This window comes from Setaria viridis, chromosome 1, assembly GCF_005286985.2.
Source record: "Setaria viridis chromosome 1, Setaria_viridis_v4.0, whole genome shotgun sequence".
NCBI lineage: Eukaryota > Viridiplantae > Streptophyta > Magnoliopsida > Poales > Poaceae > Setaria > Setaria viridis.
Window position 1 is genome coordinate 10553899 of NC_048263.2, and position 21626 is coordinate 10575524.

Genomic DNA, 21626 nt, shown 5'->3' on the forward strand with positions numbered 1-21626 from the left:
ATATTTTAAGCATGTATCCACTGTTAGGAAGAAGCACCTATCTACGGTGGAAAATGCTGAGCCACGCACGCGCACGGTCATATTTTATTCAAGTCCTGTCATTGTCTGTATTTAACTCAACGCAAACGTCGAATCGCCGTCTCTGCAGCAAGCGGCGATATTAGGTAGCGTTTGGTTTTGGGATGACGTGAGTTGGGTTGGATCCACTTTTGTAGATTGAAGTTGATTCATCTTAGGGCAAGTACATTGGTGTCGTCTAATAGGCGGTCTCATGCATTGATACGTAATCTTGAGACGATTTAACAGGCAACCTGTACAATGAGTTATCCTATAAGTTGTCCGGTAGTGGTATATAATTCCTTAATTTGTGCATAAGAAAAATAAAATATTATGAGTTGCATGGCAACAATAACTCGTACAATGGTTGTTAAGTTGTCTCGTAGTCCTACAATTTAGCTCATGAGGTGGTTGTTTCGCGAAGCAACGACCTCTTTCTCTCTCCTCGCTCTCTCTCCTCCACACCATCAAAAATCCTACATGGCACTGCATGAGACGACCTATGAGACCACTGACGTGTAGCAATGTACTTGCCCTTATGTTTGGATGAGTGGGTTGGAGTCGACCCATTCTTTTGTTTGGTTGAAGGGGTGAAGAGGGTTGGATAGATGTCCTTTTAACACCATTAGTTGTGGGCCCCACCTGTCAGCTGTGGGGCCCACCTGTCAGCCTTTTTTCCCCTTCCTTCCATCTTCTTCCTCTGCTCCAGCAAGCCATCCTTCTCCACGGCTCCTCCTGGACCGGTCCACGGCCGCCAGCGCGTCGGCCCCCGCCAGCGGCTCCCTGCGTCGCGGGCCCCACCTGCACGCTGCCCCTCCCTTCCTAGCCACCTACGAGCAGCCGCCCCTCCCTCCCCAGCCACCTGCACACCGGCGGCCCTGCTCCCCGCCACGCCGGCCTGAACCCGCCCCGCCGTTGGCCTGAGCTCCCTCCCCGCACTGGCCTGAGGGGCCGCGGCCATGGGGCGCCGCGGAGGCGGAGGAGCTGCGTTGCCAGCCATGGGGCAGGCGGCGGCGGGAGGGGGTCGGGCGGGCAAAGGGCAGGCCGGCGTCGAGGTCGGGCGAGCAACGGCGTCGTGTGGGCAGAGGTGGCGTCGGGCAAGCGTGAAAAGACGGACGAAGATGCCGTTCATCTGGGTTGGACCAATCCCTTCATTTTGGGAGGATGGGGTGAACCCGGATATTAGAGGAATATTCCTCTACTGGGTTGGACCCAACCCTCACCCTCTCCAACCAAACATGGGTCAAAGTTGGTCGACTCCAACCCAACCCACTTCGACCCAGAACCAAACACTACCTTATGGACACCCCTCTCATCTAGATCGACATCAGGTTTCTCGTATGTTATCTAGTACCCGTGCGTTGCTACAGTAAAATTATTATACTAGTACAATGCATGGAGCAATGAATAAGATGATAATAGTGTGAAAACAAGCATGGATATTAAAGAGATATTTAATCTAAGTACTCCCTCCGTCCCAAAATACTATTCATTTTGACTATTTTAGATACATAACTTTTGCTATGTCTCTAGATATAAGTATATATTTAGGTACATATCTAAAGCTACGTATCTGAAAAGTCAAAATAAATACTCCCTCCGTTCCAAATTATAAGTCGTTTTGGCTTTTCTAGATGCATAGATATTATTATGCATCTGGACATGGAGTATATCTAAGTGCATAGCAAACTCTATGAATCTTGAAAAGTCAAAACGACCTATAATTTGGGATAGAGGGAGTAGTAATTAGGGACGGAGGGAGAACTTAGTTACTGAATTTAATATAATAAAGGTAGATACAACACGATTAAACATTCTGAAGAGATGCCTCGATCCTCCGTTAACAAAGCTTGGAGTTCCCTGACACTTCATACAATCTAAAGTCAGCTTCCACAATATTTACGATTAAGCACAAACGATTGTATTAGCATACAAGGGTAGCTGTTATTATCTTCTATTTAGTATGAATTTATTTAACTTGGACTACCATAGAGCGAACAAATGCATAGAGATTCATGTGACACTGGAAGATCCATTCTCCATCTAATATTCTTTTGCTTATATATGCAGGGGAAAAAGGAACCAAACACCCTTTCCATGTCGAGGGAAACATCATCCGCTACATGTATATCCATTGCGCTCAGCTCTCAAGCATCACACCAATTCAGAACTTGCAACATGTTGCCTAAATGCCTCTTGCGTTTCATGCCACAAGGCCAACCAAAGCTGTGGCAAATGCCTGCGCAACTTTGCTGAACCTGCATCAATTTGAAGATGTAAAACATTGAGCTCCAACCAAAGGATTGTTCAACTATGTATCACAGTTGTGACTAACTATATGGGAAAGGCAAGTGAAAGCGTATGAGAAGGTTTGTGAAGAAACAAAACCATATTCTGCCACAAACACAACATTCGTTTTTAAAAAATATTAACTGCTCATATGACTACGGAGTATATCTTAATGAAACTACAACAAAAGTGCCAAAATTATATTTCTGGTTCATTTCAATCTCAGACCACCTACATATTCTATTGTATCATTTTTTTTCTACAAAGAACATGAAGAGCTATAAAGTAAATGAATGGACTGGAAAAAACATAACAATTTTAGTAGCCATACCTCAGGATGCATCCCATTACATGGACCAAAACCGTTTCCACATTAATAAGGCACCCGGGGCAATGGATGCATAATTTGGACTTGAAATTGGTCTCATTTCCCAAAGCTCCAAGGTGTGGAAGCATGCTTAACATTCTCATTGTCTCTGCGACACCTATCATTTTCAGAATGCAAACAATTCCATCTTGTACTGAGATACATGAATATGGAAGTTCTATATAGTCATCCCACATTAAACCAATGTGCCTAAACTGCTTTTTTATCATGAAGACACAGCTTGTACAAGAACAGGGATATTAAACACATACATAATTCACTAACAGGTACGACGAATTTGGAATAAGAAACGGCTTAACCCCCACCGGATCCAACTGATTGGGGAGGAGCGATGGCTGACATTTGAGCTGTGCATCACCAGCTTTGGTCTCTGTAATGGTGGCAGCAGCAGTAATCACTCTAGATTTGTAATTTGTTAGTTTTAGGCCAATTGATGTTGAATGGTTAGTGTACCCAAGAATTGGTGAATTTATAGGGGCAGATTGAAGTAGTACAATTGAGGGGGAAAGGTACAAACCTCGATGCAGCCAATGTTGTTCATACCAAGTCCCTCCATGAGCAATGCTGTATAATCATCGGTTTGCTCCAAGATCTTCGATAGTTTATTCAAAAAACAGTCAGTATGAGGACATAGTGGAATATAGGAGGATCAAATATATCAGAAGACTAACCACTTTAAACGGTTTAATTTTCTTCAGTCTCTTTGAGGAAACGAACAACACATACAAAGTTCAGGATCAATATTGAAAAAAACTAATTTAGATAGATTGGTAAACTTAATATTCGTTTCGAAGCTTATTACTGAACAATTACAGGTTCTATTAGGTACGGATTTCCGTTGAACAGTAGCACAAGACATTGTCTCCGTACATGTATATTAGATTCCTCTTCAGGTTCAGTAACATTCATATCAATCTAGAATAGCAGTAAATTATACCATCCTAACTATTTTTCAGAATTGAGGAAAAAGAAACATGAGCTGTGTCCTGTGTGCTGCCGATTCTTTTTCAACTCCATTGCCCATTAGCCAACTTGATAAGAAGCAAAACAATCGCATAATTTAAACACAAATAGAGTTACTTTGGGTGCCTTCCGATATTGCAATCACTGAACCATAATTTTTTTAAAAATGTGTAAGGAATATATGGAATGCACTAACTGAAAAGGTACCGACTATCATCATTAGGTTCCATCCGTATGCATTTTCACATCAACCAAACCTGAATTGTAGCCTTTCTAAATCATGTTGTGAATTGTGACCTCTCGTATATATTTATATTTCACGACCTTCATCACTACCTTCAGCCTATGCAATAAGTCCTGTTAAGTAGAAAGATCATGTTAATCTGAAGCTACCAAACTCTAGCTTGTATGTTGTGCTCATTCACGAGCAAACACATCTATATACTGATCGAAGTTGTTGATGCATAATAAAATGAATGTGATCTGGACATTTGGTATGCTAGGACCATATATGCCTGAAAGGCTGAAACACAGGACCTGAGAATCATGAAGTAAAAGCAATATGAGACTGTAACAAAAAAAATAGCAATTTGAGATATTGCCGTACTGACATACTTCAGAAATTCAATTTTTTTTGTTTCAATCAATGTTGCAAATCACGGGCTTTAGAATAAGCGGAGTGCTTCCGAAAAAGCTATAGGCGCTATAGCGGCAGCTATAGCCTTTAGCGGTATGCAAACATCAGCAAAATTTAGACCTAAACATTATTAATTTCATGAATTCCAGATGCAGGCATCAGTGAAAACATAAGCAAATAAGTCGCAATTCACAAGATAAGTCATAAATCATAACTTGTACTTCATAAATCACAAGTATATAAGTTTGTAGCTTGACCATAGCGGTGTTAGCGGCGCTAGGCTATTGAATTTAGCGGGGCTATTTCATGCTATAGCGGAGTTAGTGGTAATATTTGCAATATCATCGCGGCACTTGTCTCAAAAAGATATAGCAGAGCTGTAGTGGGCTATTTGCAACCATGGTTTCAATCATGAGATATTGCCATACTGAAACAGTTCCAACTTTGCAAGGAGGGGCGGATCCACAGGCTATGCCGGGTGGGCCACGGCATACCCTAGGTCCAGCTACCTGGTATACCTAACGATTTGCCTTCACCCAGTTTACCTAGTATACGCCGGCCCGACGCCCACGTTGCGTGGTGTGACGGTGCGCGGCCTGCGGATCGAGAACACCCGCAGTTCAACCTCAAGTTCAACGACTGCGCGGGGGTGCTCGTCGACGGCCTCTCCATCAGCTCACCGGTGTTCAGCCCCAACACCGATGGCAACACGGTGTCCACGTCGAGAACACCACAGCCGTCCAGATCATCAACTTCAGGATCTACAATGGTATATACGGTGAAGCAGGATCCTATTTGTAGTGCCAAATTGGTGGCAACGACCTCTAACTTGAGTTCAATTATCTATCGCCGCAGGCAACAACTGCATCTCCATCGGCCCCAGCGAATCAATCAAGACGATCTCCATCACTTTGTTTATTGGTCCGAGAGTTCTGACTGGCAATGGAGGTTTAAGATTAATCTATCTTCTTCTTTTTTCTTATTTGAAAAAACTTATGTTCTTAAACAGTGGCGGACCTAGGATATTTTTATTTATTTATAAATGAGTGCTTTTTTATTTAGTTTATTGAATAGACCATCAATCCATCAGCAGTCTTAAATTCATATCTTGCGAGGCTGTGATTTGCAAATTTTCTACCTGAAAGTTTAAAATATGATTCTATCATTACATTACATGTTTGGTTTGTATAGTGTCTAGTTAGTTATCGTACTTACATTACATAGACATTGTTTTTTTCAGAATGGTTGGATTATGAAGAGAGGTGGAGATATTGCATCTCTTTTTCAAAAACACGCAGCAAAGAAGGCAGCAGTTGCTGCTGTTTCAAACATTGTCTCATCTCCAGTTGAAACTTTTGTGGAAGAATAGAATCAAGAGCAGGATGGAGTGGTAGTTGAAGAAATCGCGGATCCTATGCTCTCGCCTCCGCCATTGCAACCACCCGCATCACAGTTGCCGATTTATGACATCAATTGCCTTCCACATGATCCAGGTGAAAGGCAGCCCATTGAAAGTTATCATGTTAATGATCAAGATGTAATTCGAAGAATATATATTATTAAAGGCCCATTCAAACCTTTTACACATGATTTTCCATCAAGAAAAATTGGAGTTAGGGATCGCCAATTCAATTTTGTATGGATGTATAATCATGAGTGGCTTGAATATAGTATCAAGAAGGATTCTGTGTTTTGCTTTATATGCTACTTGTTCAAGAAGGGTACTAGATCAAATACATTTATTGTTGATGGATGGAATAATTGGAATATAGGAAACAAAGCACTTCTCAAACATAATGGTTCTATGGCACACAATGCAGGTCAGGAGAGATACATTGGCTTTATGAATCCCAAGGTAGCAATTGATTATCACATTGAGAAGTGGACTGATGAGAATCTTCATGTTTATAAGAAAAGGTTGACATATTCACTTAGATGTATCAAGTTTCTTTTGCATCAAGGATTGGCATTTCGTGGACATGATGAAAATGAAGAGTCTAGTAATAGAGGAAATTTCATTGAACTTTTGAAGTTTCTTGTAGGAAATAGTAATAAAGTGAACAAGTATGTCTTGAATAATGCTCTAGGTAATTGCACCTTAACTAGCCCAAAGATACAAAAGCAAATTATTCATTGTTGTGCCATAGAAACTGGAAAGAAAATAATTGAAGAACTTGGTGATGAGCCCTATGCAATTTTAGCTAATGAGTCCAGTGATATAACACATAAAGAACAACTAGCTCTTTGCTTGTGTTATGTTCATAAACTTGGAAGGCCTTGTGAACACTTTATTGGAGTTGTTCATGTAGATGATACTACATCTTTGTCACTTAAGGAAGCTATTGAGGGTTTACTTGTTAGTCATGGATTGACTATGACTCAAATTAGAGGTCAAGGTTATGATGGGGCCAGTAATATGAAAGGAGATATTAAAGGGCTAAAAATATTGATCATGCAAGAATCACCTTCTGCGTATTATATTCATTGATTTGCACATCAACTCCAACTAGTTCTTGTTGTTGTTGCCAAGAGAAATACTGATTGTAAGAGCTTTTTTGATCAAGTATCTATCTTATTAAATATTATTAGAGTTTCTTGCAAGTGTCATGGTATGCTTCGAAATGCTAAGCTTGAGAATATCAAAAAAGCACTTGAGTGTGGTGAGCTTGAATCAGGGAGTGGATTAAATCAAGATATGAGTTTGCCTAGGCCTGGTGAAACTCGATGGGGCTCTCATTACAAAACTATATGCAACATCATTACTATATATTCCTCAATCCATGATGTGCTCATTGATCTTGTGATGATATTTCACATAAGGATGATTGGACAAAGATACATTTTGTGCTTGGAGCATTTGAAACCTTTGAGTTTGTTTTCTTTGTGCACTTAATGTATGTTATTCTTGGATACACAAATGAGTTATTCGAGTGTTTGCAGAGAAGGGATCAAGATATTCTTAATGCAATCTCCCTTCTTAATGTGGCAAAGAATATGCAACAGTTGAGGTCTGATGGTTGGGATCACTTGAGAGGGTCACTTCCTTTTGCATTAAACATGATGTTGAAGTTCCTGCTATGGATCGTGATTATGTGCCGTATGGAAAATCAGCAAGGTATGCCCGTGCCCGAAACCAAACAAATGATGACCATTTTAGAAATGAAGTATATATTGGTGTCATTGATCAAATTAGTTAAGTGCTTGATAATCGGTTTGATGAGATCAATATGGAGCTACTTTCTTGTATGTCAGCCTTCAGTCCTTCCAATTCATTTGCGGATTGGCTAAATTTTATCCTAAGGACTTCTTCAACAATGATTTGCTAAAACTTGAATTGCAACTTGATAATTATATTAATGACATGCGACGAGATGATAGCCTCAAGGGTCTAGACAATATCGTTGATCTCTCAGTTAAGCTTATTCAAACACGGAGGCACAAAGTGTATAATATGGTTTACTTGCTTCTCAAATTGATATTGCTTTTACCAGTGGCAACAGCTAGTGTTGAAAGGGTATTTTCTGCAATGGTTAAAGTGAAAACAAAGTCAAGGAATAAGGTAGGTGATAGTGTTTTGGACGATTGTCTAGTCATATTTATTGAGTGGGATATTTTCTTCCAAGTGAATGAAGAAGATATAATCAAGACATTCATGTCATTTAAAAAGCAGCGGGTAAACAAAGCAAACAAGTAATATTGTAAGTTTCTTTTATGCTATATTTCGAACTGTAGTTCATTTGAACTATTTTTATTATGATTTGTTATTAATCTTTGAATTTAAGACTTATCATGTTATTTAGTGCATGTGGTTTACCGAATTAGAATATGGTTTTACCAAATTGTAAATGGTTTTATCGAATTGCATAAGATTTTTTTCAGCATACCCTGTGAAAAAATCCTAGGTCAGTCACTGTTTGCAAGGCAAGAGGACTGGGAGGAAGAAGGAGAATACTATTTATAGACTTACTCATGGTCAGTTAGGACAATATCTATTGAATTGAATTTCCATTCAAGTGCCCAATATATGCAATTTTTTCTGCAAAATAGGGATTTGATCTAAATCAGCTTTCCTATGAAAAGAAAGAAAAATTGCACTACAGTCACACCCGGTTTCTGGAGAAAACCGAATGCATCGCATATGTGTGCCAGGATCCGTTCTCACACATATGCTGACGTCATCAGTGAATACATCAAAGACAGTGCTCAAAAACGTACATAAACCAGTAGGAACTTTATTACACTTAGCGTGATAGACACAAAGGTCTTTAATCGTTCACCGATAACTTAACACACGCACACACACACAGCGCAGCTTCTCCACAGGCTTGACTGGTGAACACCTGCCTAGAACTCCTCGAAGTCATCGGAGAACTTCCCATCGTCACAAGCTTCTGAACAGCATTTGGGCAAGGGTGAGTACACTTATGGTTGGTACTCAGCAAGTGGGGAAACATGCAAAGCTCACAAGGAATGGCTCAAGGCTTTAAGCGATTAGCATTTTAGTTGGTCAAATTTTATTAGCAGCACCTAATTACTAAGTGTAAGTTTATACCAACCCAACTTAAGCATATAACATTAACATTAACCCAAAGGTAAAGGTAACACAGTTTAATCTCATCTTTAAGTTCAATTATCATGTGAGGGTCCAAGCCACTCTTAACCATGAGCACGGCTAATATATCAGTTTTCACTCTGCAAAGGTTGTACACTTTACCCACAACTCGTGGTCCCCCGTGTCACCCGGGTTTGCAAAGCCCTTAAACACTTCCTTTGGTGAGTGGCTGGGAGGTCCACTACGAAGCCTTTACAAAGATACACAGATAACTGGTAGCCTGCTAGAGTTTCAGTAGCGATGCGGACCACAACCCGTTAATGAGAAAGCACCTTAGCGAAGGCTACTGCTCCAGATCGTGCACCCAACACCTTCCCCCTCCTTGCCCTTTCGGTAAAGCCACCAGCTAACTAAATGCCTAATTATTCGGCTAAAATCAGAGCCATGTGATGTTGTGGTTGTACTGTTTTCTTGGGTGGTTCTCCATGTTCCGATTAAAACAAGTGTTCTTGCAATTAAATATGTATAGAAACATAAATAAAACATGATTAGCATCTTTCATGATTAGAACATTACCAACCCATAGTTAAGCAACTAGCATGCTACCCAACATGATTAAACAGGTTCATACAAGGAAACAGGATTAAAACTAGGTAAGTCCTTAATAGGCATTCCCGTCAAACTTATGGACATACAAGAAATAGATAAAGTGTTTAATCATGATATTATTGGGACAAAAAGAACATGCAGGGGGAGAAGGCCACTTGCCTTCCTCGGCAAACTGGGAGTACTCTTCTTCGAACGGTGGCTGCTCTTGGACTTGCTCCTCCGCGAACGTCACGTCGTCTACACAATCACACAAGGCAAACAAACAAAGAATAAGTAAAACAGTACAACAAACATATGCAAAGGCTTACAACAAACTCCTAAAACTAACGTTCATGCAGAGACGATCGCGTGAGCGCGAGAATCGCTAAAATCGGATTTAAAACAATGAAGATATGAGATAAACAAGTTCCAAGGGCTAAAACAGAATTAACTATATACTTCAGGGGCTAGCAAGGAATTTTAGAAAGATATACTGAATAGTACATGCGAAAACAGAGAAACATAGGGTTAGATCTACAAAATGACATGGCTCGGGTTAAAATAAAAGAATACAGGAACTTCAGGGGCTTCTCTGGAAAATTTACAAGACACAAGAATTAAGTAAAAGGAATAACAGAGAGTTCAGGGACTAGATCGCAAAACATCTTATCTTCTTCTTCCTTTCTCCAGAACAGGCATGTGCCTGGGCATGGCCGACGGGAAGGGGGGCCTCGCTGGCGCGCGGGCGGTGGCGCCCTGGTGGGGGAGAGGGGGAGAGAGGAGGAGGGAAGGAAGGAGAGGGCTCTCACCGGAGGAAGAACAGGAACTTCGCTGGCGATAGAACAGGCGGCGGCGTGGCTTGGGCGGCGGCACGGCGGTGCGAGAGAGAAGCCGGTGAGTAGCAAAACGGAAAGTGCTCAAAAACGTACATAAACCAGTAGGAACTTTATTACACTTAGCGTGATAGACACAAAGGTCTTTAATCGTTCACCGATAACTTAACACGCACACACACACACAGCGCAGCTTCTCCATAGGCTTGACTGGTGAACACCTGCCTAGAACTCCTCGAAGTCATCGAAGAACTTCCCGTCGTCACAAGCTTCTAAACAGCATTTGGGCAAGGGTGAGTACACTTATGGTTGGTACTCAGCAAGTGGGGAAACATGCAAGGCTCACAAGGAATGGCTCAAGGCTTTAAGCGATTAGCATTTTAGTTGGTCAAATTTTATTAGCAGCACCTAATTACTAAGTGTAAGTTTATACCAATCCAACTTAAGCATATAACATTAACATTAACCCAAAGGTAAAGGTAACACAGTTTAATCTCATCTTTAAGTTCAATTATCATGTGAGGGTCCAAGCCACTCTTAACCGTGAGCACGGCTAATATATCAGTTTTCACTCTGCAAAGGTTGTACACTTTACCCACAACTCGTGGTCCCCCGTGTCGCCCGGGTTTGCAAAGCCCTTAAACACTTCCTTTGGTGAGTGGCTGGGGGGTCCACTACGAAGCCTTTACAAAGATACACAGATAACTGGTAGCCTGCTAGAGTTTCAGTAGCGATGCGGACCACAACCCGTTAATGAGAAAGCACCTTAGCGAAGGCTACTGCTCCAGATCATGCACCCAACACCTTCCCCCTCCTTGCCCTTTCGGTAAAGCCACCAGCTAACTACATGCCTAATTATTCGGCTAAAATCAGAGCCATGTGATGTTGTGGTTGTACTGTTTTCTTGGGTGGTTCTCCATGTTCCGATTAAAACAAGTGTTCTTGCAATTAAATATGTATAGAAACATAAATAAAACATGATTAGTATCTTTCATGATTAGAACATTACCAACCCATAGTTAAGCAACTAGCATGCTACCCAACATGATTAAACAGGTTCATACAAGGAAACAAGATTAAAACTAGGTAAGTCCTTAATAGGCATTCCCGTCAAACTTATGCACATACAAGAAATAGATAAAGTGTTTAATCATGATATTATTGGGACAAAAAGAACATGCAGGGGGAGAAGGCCACTTGCCTTCCTCGGCAAACTGGGAGTACTCTTCTTCGAACGGTGGCTGCTCTTGGACTTGCTCCTCCGCGAACGTCACGTCGTCTACACAATCACACAAGGCAAACAAACAAAGAATAAGTAAAACAGTACAACAAACATATGCAAAGGCTTACAACAAACTCCTAAAACTAACGTTCATGCAGAGACGATCGCGTGAGCGCGAGAATCGCTAAAATCGGATTTAAAACAATGAAGATATGAGATAAACAAGTTCCAAGGGCTAAAACAGAATTAACTATATACTTCAGGGGCTAGCAAGGAATTTTAGAAAGATATACTGAATAGTACATGCGAAAACAGAGAAACATAGGGTTAGATCTACAAAATGACATGGCTCGGGTTAAAATAAAAGAATACAGGAACTTCAAGGGCTTCTCTGGAAAATTTACAAGACACAAGAATTAAGTAAAAGGAATAACAGAGAGTTCAGGGACTAGATCGCAAAACATCTTATCTTCTTCTTCCTTTCTCCAGAACAGGCATGTGCCTGGGCATGGCCGACGGGAAGGGGGGCCTCGCCGGCGCGCGGGCGGTGGCGCCCCGGTGGGGGAGAGGGGGAGAGAGGAGGAGGGAAGGAAGGAGAGGGCTCTCACCGGAGGAAGAACAGGAACTTCGCCGGCGATAGAACGGGCGGCGGCGTGGCTTGGGCGGCGGCACGGCGGTGCGAGAGAGAAGCCGGTGAGTAGCAAAACGGAAAGAGAAACTCCGAGCGAGGTCGATGGCGACCTTTATAGGCCCCGGGGAGGAGCGAAAGGGGCTCCCGGGAGAGATCGAAGGTCGGCCGGCCATTAATGGCTTTGAAGCTTGTGCGGCCGTTTCCGGGGAGAGGAAAGGATGAGGCGATGGTTTGAGGTCGGGAGTGGGGGAGGGGAGACGTCGCGAGGTCGTGGAGGGGCTCGGGAGGCCGAGGGACGCCGGGAGGCGAGGGGGCCGAGGGGGCCGGCGGCGCATGGGCGGCACCGTGCGTGTGCTTGGCTCCTGGCGCTTCAGGCGCCTGGAGGAAGATGAAGGGGTGGCAGGCTGGTTGGGCCGGCTGGTGGGGGAAAGGAGAGGGGAGGTGGCGGCCCAAAGAGGAAAAGGAAGGGGAGCTGGGCCGGCGCAAGGAGAAAAGAGAGGGAGGTGGGCCGGCTGAAAAAGGAAGGGGAGAGGGAGATGCTTTGGGCCCAAATAGAGAGGAAAAGAAGATTGAGCCCGCATATTGGATTGGAGAAGAAAAGGTTTATAAATTTTTGAAACTTTTACAAATAACACTTCAAACAAAAACTAAACAAAAGATGAAAACTCATCAAACACTTGTCGCCTCTAAAATTAAATTTGAGTGTTCTTTAATTTACTAAAGACTTTAATTTATTTAAAATGCTTTATTTAGTCCTTAGAGAGAGAATGCTAGACCGAGTTGCTCACATTATTTTCATGATGGAATTTTGAGTGTTACAACTACTGGCATCGTTAACTGGAATATAATTCAATGTTTGAGATGGGCAGAATGTATTTAACGACTCTTTTTTTTCTAGGAACCAATGAACTTGGTTGATTGTGAATGTCTGCGCTAATTATGGATTGATCAAGGCAGATGCTAAGCAGTAACAGTGAAACATAGCATATATTCTTGAGAGGATGTACTCGACTTCAACTAATACCGATTTAGTTTCCAGTGGTAACTGCACAACACCATTATTCAAATAACATATCTGGTAAGCACCTGAATAAAATGGACGTAGCAAGCCAATCTGCAGCTAGGACGCCTTGCCCATGAATGGTTCGATGTGATGATCGCCAGCGACGGATTCGCACCTAACCACGGCCGGCATATGCCTTCCTCGGGGAGTGGCAGCTGTGCGTCGTAGACACTGAATCAGGGTTACAGTTTGAATTTTCACCAGGGGCTAAAATGCAAAATGCTAAGAACAAATTTGGCCACCTGTGGTTTGTGCTTGGGTGGGCTTCAGCGAGGGCGCAAGGAAGGGGCCAGGAGGTTGTGGGGCCTCCGTTTGCGCGGTTTTCCGGTGCATTGCTAGGCGGGAAGGGGTCGCGCCATAGATGGATGGATCAACCTGGCATTCGGATCAAGAGGAACTGCGACGAGATATGAATTGAAATCGGGAGATCTGAGAACGTACCACGGTGGGCTTCAACTCCTTGGCGCGCTGCACTGCACCTTCCTGAGGTCGGCCTGGAGGCGCTCCTGCTCCTTCTCCTTGATCTCGATCTCCTCCTCCTTCTTCCGGATCGGATGACCTCGTCTCGCTCCCGCGCCCCAAGCACTCGGCATCCGACTGTGGAGGAGGATCGGCGTGTTGTGGCTTGCAGTACAGTGTGTGTAGACCACGGCACGGCAGGCAGCTTCCACACAAGTCACATCTGGGCTGGGCATGCGACAACATGATAATGGAGATTGGAGAAGACGACGCGAGGGGTGACACACGTTACAGTACTGTATGCTGTTCATATCATCCCTGGACGACGGAAGGGGATGCATCTGAATTCAGAAAGGAGTTTCAGAACACAGGGGTTTGCCCTTTGCGGGTCAACACAACTACTCTACGAGGTAATCAGATGACGAGCTTGCGTTGGCGGCTTCATGAAATGGAATGTGATGGAGATGGGACACCGAGGTGACTGCGTTGCTCTCGGCAGCCTTCCTGCCTGCCTACAAATCGACCCAGAGATGAGATCAGCAGGGTGACCAGTACGTACAGAGCCGCCCAGGTTAACAAAGTAGTAGGATAATGATATGTTATGTATCAAGTATCAACTGCTAGGACAAACCGCCAAATCAACTTTTATACATAGCTAATTTTCTTCAGTATATGCCTGATGCGAGATCAAACATTGGTAAAAACCATCAGCACATCTCATTTGGACCTGTGGCCTGCATCAGACGTCTCCTGGCAATAAACTCCGGCGACCGGATCAAAAGTCTGAATGGCCGGTCTTCACCGGAGCGCTCGATCGGCAGCGACGTACCTCCGCTGCTGTCTTTTGTTGCAATTTATTGCATGATTCGACATCAGAAACTGCTGCATCGTATCAGTAAGGGCAGAATATAAATGCAGGTGAAACTACTGTCTAAAGCATGAAAATGTTTTACTGCATAAAGGAGGAGTAGCATTTCTTTCTTTCTTTCTTGACAAACATACTGCTGAAATGCACAAATGCCATTCAGAGAGTACCCCAATACAACATCCACTGTACAACCCCGGGGGGAAGGGGGGGGGGGGGGGGGGGGGAAGTAGCCCACTGAATTTTCATTGATCAAGGATGGCCCCAGGCCAAGGTCTTACACGGCGAAGCCGGGAAAAGCAGGACTGACAGAAAGGGGGAGGAGGAGCACGAGAAGCTAATTTACATCACAGACAGCGAGGAACCAGAGCAGGAGCGGGTCAGTGAGGATGCTGCAAACTTGAACTACGTTTATATTGCAGACAAAGACAAGAATTAATTTACAATGTTACAACATATATGATCGTTTCACGTGTGCAGTAAATAATCTGCTTAGCTCGTAGTGCTTTCCTTCGCACCACGACTCGACAACCTTACAACAACAAAAACATACACAATATCATACGTCTTATCAATGGCCCGAAAATACGCAAATCTCCACGTCTTCACAAACAGCAAGGAGCAGAACACCAGCCAAAGCCCCACCACGAATCCTACAGCCAGTCCAAGGTAAAAGAACACAATCTTCGGTAAACCTTTCTCTCCATGGAGAGGAGCCTGAACACCATCATCGTCTCCAGAGGAACAATTCTTCAACAGAGGCGGCCCGCAGAGACCGGCATTGCCAGTGTAGATGTATGCTGGATTGGCAAGTGATTGGAGCTGGTTCCCTTGAGGTATCCTCCCCGACAGATTGTTCCAGGACATGTTCAGATGGCTCAGTGAGTCAAGTCTGATAGACTAGATGGAATACCACCGGAGAGCATGTTCTTCGACAAGCCGAGGGACTCGAGCTTCTTGATAGCACCAATGTACCATGGGACTGTCCCAGTCAAGTGGTTCCTGGACAAGTTCAGGTTCACCAATCCTGTGAGAGCAGAAAGCTCCTCCGGGATCTCTCCGTCGAGAACATTGTCCGAAAGATCAAGGCTCACCATGTAGATAACCCCACGATCTTGTCCCTTTGTCACAATTGGAAGGCTGTCCACAATCCGATCGTTCCCCGATGCGCCGTAGCCTGTCAATGGCTTCAGAACAAGTGGGGGTGTTCTTGAGTCATGCCGGTCATGTTTCCAAGAGAACTAGGTATGTAGCCTGATATCCTGTTGTCGGCTAGGTCCAAGAGCTGCAGATCACCAAGCTCTGCAAGCTGAGTAGGGATGTTACCAGTGAACATGTTTGATCTCAACCGAAGATGCGTCAAGGATGGCAATTTGCTCCCGATCCACTCCGGTAGGATCCCGGAGAACATGTTCTGAGCTAGATCAAGGAATGTCATGTCCTTGCAGTGTTTCAGGAACACTGGGAATTCCCCTGAAAGATTGTTGTTGTACAAGATGAGAGTAGTAAGACCAAGGCCATTGGACGACACATTTCAGCATCTTAATAATGGAAGATGATATTCCAACTTCAAACCACAAAGATTACATAAGGAATGCCATTGGACGACACATTTCAGCACCTTATTTTCTTAATAATGTAAGACGATATTCCAGCTTCAAACCACAAAGATTACATAAGGGTACATGTTTCAAAAAAAACATGTAGTCAAAACATCAGAAAATCTGATGTACTAAAGAGAAATAACAAAATAAGAAAATACAACTCAAATTCTCTGACAAACTAACTACTTAAGTAATCTCCATATACATCTTGTTTCGTAAAGTCTCCTTCAAATGAAACGACTTCTACTCAATGAGTGAAAATGAAACTAAAGCATCAGCCAATCCAACAACGAAGAAGAGTGGCAACTCCATCTGCTGATTGATTCTCTGAACACAGGCTCAAGATCGCAGCAAAACTAAACTATCCACACTTCATTAGGGACGAGCAAGATACCGGTTGCTATTGAAGAATCTAAGTTGGACAACTACAATATCCGCATGAAGTACACCACCACTCAAAATCTCCGAAACGACGCCTCCACCGAGGAAACAACGATAGTCGCTACCACCGCTGCCCGCTAGGATAAAGTTTTCACATGGAGATTTGGTGATGGGGTGGGCTCGAGACAAATTGACAGCGCCCTCAAGAGGTAAAACGGTGCTCAAAGGCATTATCACCATCGAAGCTGGTCAAGGCTAGCACAATTTTCGCCATCATACTTTAGCCTAGCACAACATAGCCCCAAGGGTCGACGGAACACGTCTCATATTACGTCACCACGGATCATCGGAGGCTGAAGCACTACCAACCTTGACATTGACGAAATACGTCCCATACCACACCTGCCGCGTGGCGAGGTCATGAGCACTTGGTTGCGAGTACGCGGTTCGTGAATGAATCCATCCTTCCCCGGTAAGGTTAAGCAGATCCAACCGAGCATTGGAGGCAGAAGCAGGGGCGCGGGCCGACGCAGACCACGGACAGCGACCGCCCGGAGGGGACGTCGCCGCCGTTGAGCAGAAAGACGCTCGCGTCCGTCGCGTGCAGGAGCACCCGGAACGGCGTGCTGCGGTGCAGCGTCACCGCCGCGGAGGCGGACCCCGCGAAGCTGACGACGGCGTCGCTGCGTCGTGGATGTGGCCCTGCCGCCCCCGTTCTAGGGACGGGAACTGAGGAGGCTCGCGCCGCGGAGGACCGGCGAGGGCGTCGCCGCCCTGCTGCGAGCGTGGTCGCAGGCGCCGTCACCCGCTCCGCGCCAGGCCCCCGCAGGGCCGGCAGGCTCGTCATCGAGGTAGTGAAGGGAGAGGAGGAGAGACCTCGCTGTCGCCTTCCTAGCGACCACCGGACTTCCGGCGGCGCGCTCCGGCGACGACGAGGTGAAAGCACTGGTGGAGGCCCGGCGGCGCGGACGCTGGAGGTGCCTCCCGTGAGGGGTGACGCGGGGGCTGATCCGCTTTTTCCGGATCTCCCCCTAAAGCAGATCGTTGTTGGATACATCCAGATGCATCAAGTTTGGAAACTGACAGAGAGATTCAGGCACTGTTCCGTTGATCCTATTGGAGGAGACATCCAGCTCCACTAATTCAGGGGCTCCAAACTCTGATGGAATTGGGCCAGATAAGGAGTTCCTTGAGAGATCCAACACAAGCAGCTTCTCTGGTAACAATGGCACAGAACCAGTGAGGTTATTCGCTCCGAGATATATCGCAAGCGAAGAGTTCATAAATCTCAGAGAAGATGGCAACCTTCCACTGATCTGGTTCACCGAGATGTTCAGGTAAACTGCATCTGCAAATGACTTCCAAAACCACCGTGGCAGTGTGTCCACTATACCTGAATGAGAGATGTCAAGGTACCTGATCTCTGGCTGGTGCCTGATCCATGCTGGGAACTGAGGTCCCATCCTGACATCAGGGAAGTAAGCATAGACCAATTTGCAAGGAGGCTTCCAGGTAGGCCTGATCTCCATCGACATTGAGTTATGCGACAAATCGATCCACTCCAAGCTCACTAGATCCACAAGTGGGCTTCCGACAAGCTGCCATTCAGGTTGTTCTTGTTCAGGAAGAGCCTGGTGAGCTTTGAGAGCTTGCCGATTCCTTGGGGTATCTTTCCTGCTAGATTGTTGAAGGAGAGATCAAGATATGTCAGCTGAGACATGTCACCGATCCACTCCGGCAGACGCCCGGATACGTTGGCCGCCGACAGCTGCAGGACCCGGAGGTGCCCCAGCGCGCAGCGAGGGAGCCGGGCCATGAAGTCCGACATGTCGCCGGAGATCTGGTTCACCGTCATGTCCAGGACCTGCAGGAGGCAGAGGTGCTGTAGCGTCGCCGGGATCATGCCGGCCATGGTGTTGCCGTTGAGGTCGAGCACCTGGAGACCCGTCATGTTGCCGATGGCGTCCGGGAACGGGCTGGACAGCGAGTTGCCGGAGAGGTCGAGGTAGGTGAGGGTCGGCACGTGCCACAACCAGGCGTCGTCGGCGGTCGAGGCGTTGATTGCGTTCGAGGAGAGGTCGAGACGCTGGAGCCGTGTCAGGTTCGCCGGCGGCGTCATCGTCAGCCCGCACAACGGCAGGGATAGGACGCGCAGGGACGGGAGGGTGTTGACGTCGCGCGCCCAGCCGACGGACGCGTTGAGGTTCACCGACCCCATGTCGAGGTACTCCAGCGAGGTCAGGCCGGCGAGCCAGGAGAGGTCGGCGGAGTAGAGGCCGGCGAGGTAGCTGAGGTCGAGAGTAACCAGCCGGGACAGGTTCCCGAGCTGCGGCGGGACCTCGCCGGTGACGTACGTGTTGGAGAGGTTGAGGTACCGGAGGGCGGAGAGCGCGCCGATGAACCGCGGGAGCGGCGGCGGCGGCGACGCCACGCCGCCGCCGCTGAGGCTGTTGTGGCTGAGCCGCTGAGGTCCAGGTGCGCGACCCGCGGGAGGCGGAGGACCGCGGGGCTTATCTCGCCGCTGAGGCCCGTGCTGCCGGCGTCGGCGAGCGCGTTGCAGAGCCGGAGCTCCGCCACGCGGCCCGTGGCGTTGTCGCAGACGACGCCGCGCCACCGGCAGCAGCCGGTGTCCAGGCCCGTCCACGAGGAGAGCGCGCCGTCCGGGTCGCCGGTGAAGCCGCGCCTCACGTCGAGGAGCGCGGCGCGCTCGCTCGGGACGCAGCCGCCGCCGCCGCCGCCGAGCGCGGCCAGCGCCACGAAGAGGATCGCCGCGTGCATGGCTAGCGTACGAGTACTGTGATCAGCTCCCGATCGATCTGTGTGTGAACGATGCTTAGCAAGGTGACGACTGATTGAGGTGTGAACTACTCCCTCAGTCCCACCCCCTCAGCCCATTTCATTTAACTTTCTAAATTTATCCCACCAAAAATATTTATATAACTTTCAAACCATCGTCCTCGTAATATCTTCTAGCTCAGTTAACGAATCGATCGTTTACTCCCATCGTCAGTCCGAGCCAGACTTGCTAATTAAGAAAGCAATCGTGCAAATATAATTAAGGGTCTATTTGGATACCTTTGCTAAACTTTAGGGGCTAAAAGTTGCTAAAGTGTAGTTGGTAAACTTTAGGCATGATTGTTTGGTTTCCTGAGCTAAACAGCATTTAATGGGATGGACAATGACCTATTTGCCCTTAATGAGAGAGGGGGTATCCAGACCGGCATTAATGGAGGGTAAAGGGTGTCCACCCCACCTTTTAACAAGGTTTAGCAACCTTATAGGCTAAAGTTTAGCAACTAAAGTTTAGCAGGGGTGTTTGGTAAATTTAGAACTAAATGGGACTAAACTTTAGTTAAAGTTTAGCAAGGATCCATCAAATTAAAAAGAGTTATTAGAGTTACTTTAGATTTTTTTTTTAAGTATTGCTATTATCTGCCTAAAATTTACTAGGCGAACTGTCTCTGGTATTCGAGGAGTGAACTGCTGCTGAAGTAGCAGTGCGTCAATCGAGACGTAGTATTTGCAGCAAACCGCGGAAGACGAAGACCCCGTTCGCCCCTGTTCGTTTATGGTTGCGACGAGGACATGGTTGCGACGAGGACAGGACTGATGATGCTGATTCTCTGTTGCTATCGCCTGGCTGACCGTCCGTACAAAAGTGATGTCCTAGTACACTCTTCGCGTCACTGTCAGGTGCATAATTTTCGATAAAATATATGACCTCACCCAACATTTAATTTGCCTAGGAAGAGTTAAATGCACGCTCAGTCCGGCTAGTGTTTTAGCTACGTGCAGGTTCAGTCAATATAAATGTTTATGAATTGTGAAGTTACCAAAATACTCCTCTGTGAACTTTTTCGGTTATCCCAGCTATAGGAAAACTTTTTTTTATAAGTTCGAAGGGAGAGAAGAGGGTACTTAAACCCAATAATACTACATCTTTCAATCTAGCAACCATGTATCACACTAGAACGCGAATTATTGGAATTAACTCATTAAATTACATGAGCCACACTTTTGAACAAATTATTCTTACATTCCCACACTTGTCTCACGTATTGATTTTTTGCGAATTACACAGCACAAACGCAAACACTCACATATATGCATGCACACTTACTTCTACGAGCACGCGCACGCAATCCTACCCTTACGAGCACCTCCGAAAGACTGAGCCGGCAAATCTTCGAGATTGATGAAGTCACCACTAGCGCCTCGCGTCGACGGGCACGTCGCCTACAACTAAAAGAATAACGCCGGTTAAATCATGGAATATATCTAGGAAAATGCGAGCACCTGTGCTGAGTTGATGGTTCAAAATACTTTAATTAAGAGCTCACAGACAACTTTAACAGAATGAGTGAAAGGATCATTGTCCCAAGTTGTTTTTGTCAAAAAGGATCACAGTCAATCTAGTTCAAAATATTTTGAGAAGAAAACCATCATTAACTACTATTATATTATACCACTAAATCTAATGTGTACCTCATGTGGTGGTTAACAATATATATTTGAAATTTTATCTTTAATGAATTTATTTGTGCCAAAACTTTCCAAACAGCACACTGTATGTGTATATACACTCTTACAAGATAATGCTAAAAATGACTTGACTCTAATTCACATCCATTCGACAAGACAATACATGTCGTCAGCTATCCTTATTAGTGGATCCACTTTTACATTTCATAATGTCATTTAACACTTCATTTTTCCCCTTTTTACATGTATTTTTGTGCTTAAAAGTTAAAACTTGTCACTTTGATTGGAAGTCAATGCACATATTGGTCTCAGACATGTCACACATTATTTCTCTCACTCTTTATTAGTTTCTCTAATTAAGATAATTTCACCTTCTATAATTGAGCATTTGTCTTTTAAGCTCCCACTATCAAAACTTATGCCATGTCAATATACAAAAGACTCTTATTTTAATTATGTCTATAAGAATTATCTTGGTCTTCCAACAGCCAACTATTGTGCGGATAATTTAAGCTCCCACTATCAAAACATATGTGGATCTAAATGCAAATACTCTTACAAAGAATTTCCATCTGTACAATTTATACATGCTCAACTTTATTGTTTTTAGTA

At 45.1% G+C, this 21626-nt stretch overlaps 1 protein-coding gene and 1 pseudogene across 1 annotated transcript; one reads left to right on the top strand and one right to left on the bottom strand.

The window, feature by feature from the left end:
• The first annotated feature begins 5748 nt into the window (after nt 1-5748).
• On the top strand, nt 5749-8028 carry LOC140221593 (uncharacterized; annotated as a pseudogene).
• Nucleotides 8029-15039: 7011 nt separating this feature from the next.
• LOC117853845 (receptor-like protein EIX2) lies at nt 15040-19439 on the bottom strand. The gene is given in 6 exon segments (XM_072291341.1): nt 15040-15431; nt 15434-15751; nt 15754-16114; nt 17573-18114; nt 18117-18990; nt 18993-19439. Coding segments are annotated over 6 exon segments (2805 nt in total). The 5' UTR covers nt 19311-19439.
• Nucleotides 19440-21626: the final 2187 nt, after the last annotated feature.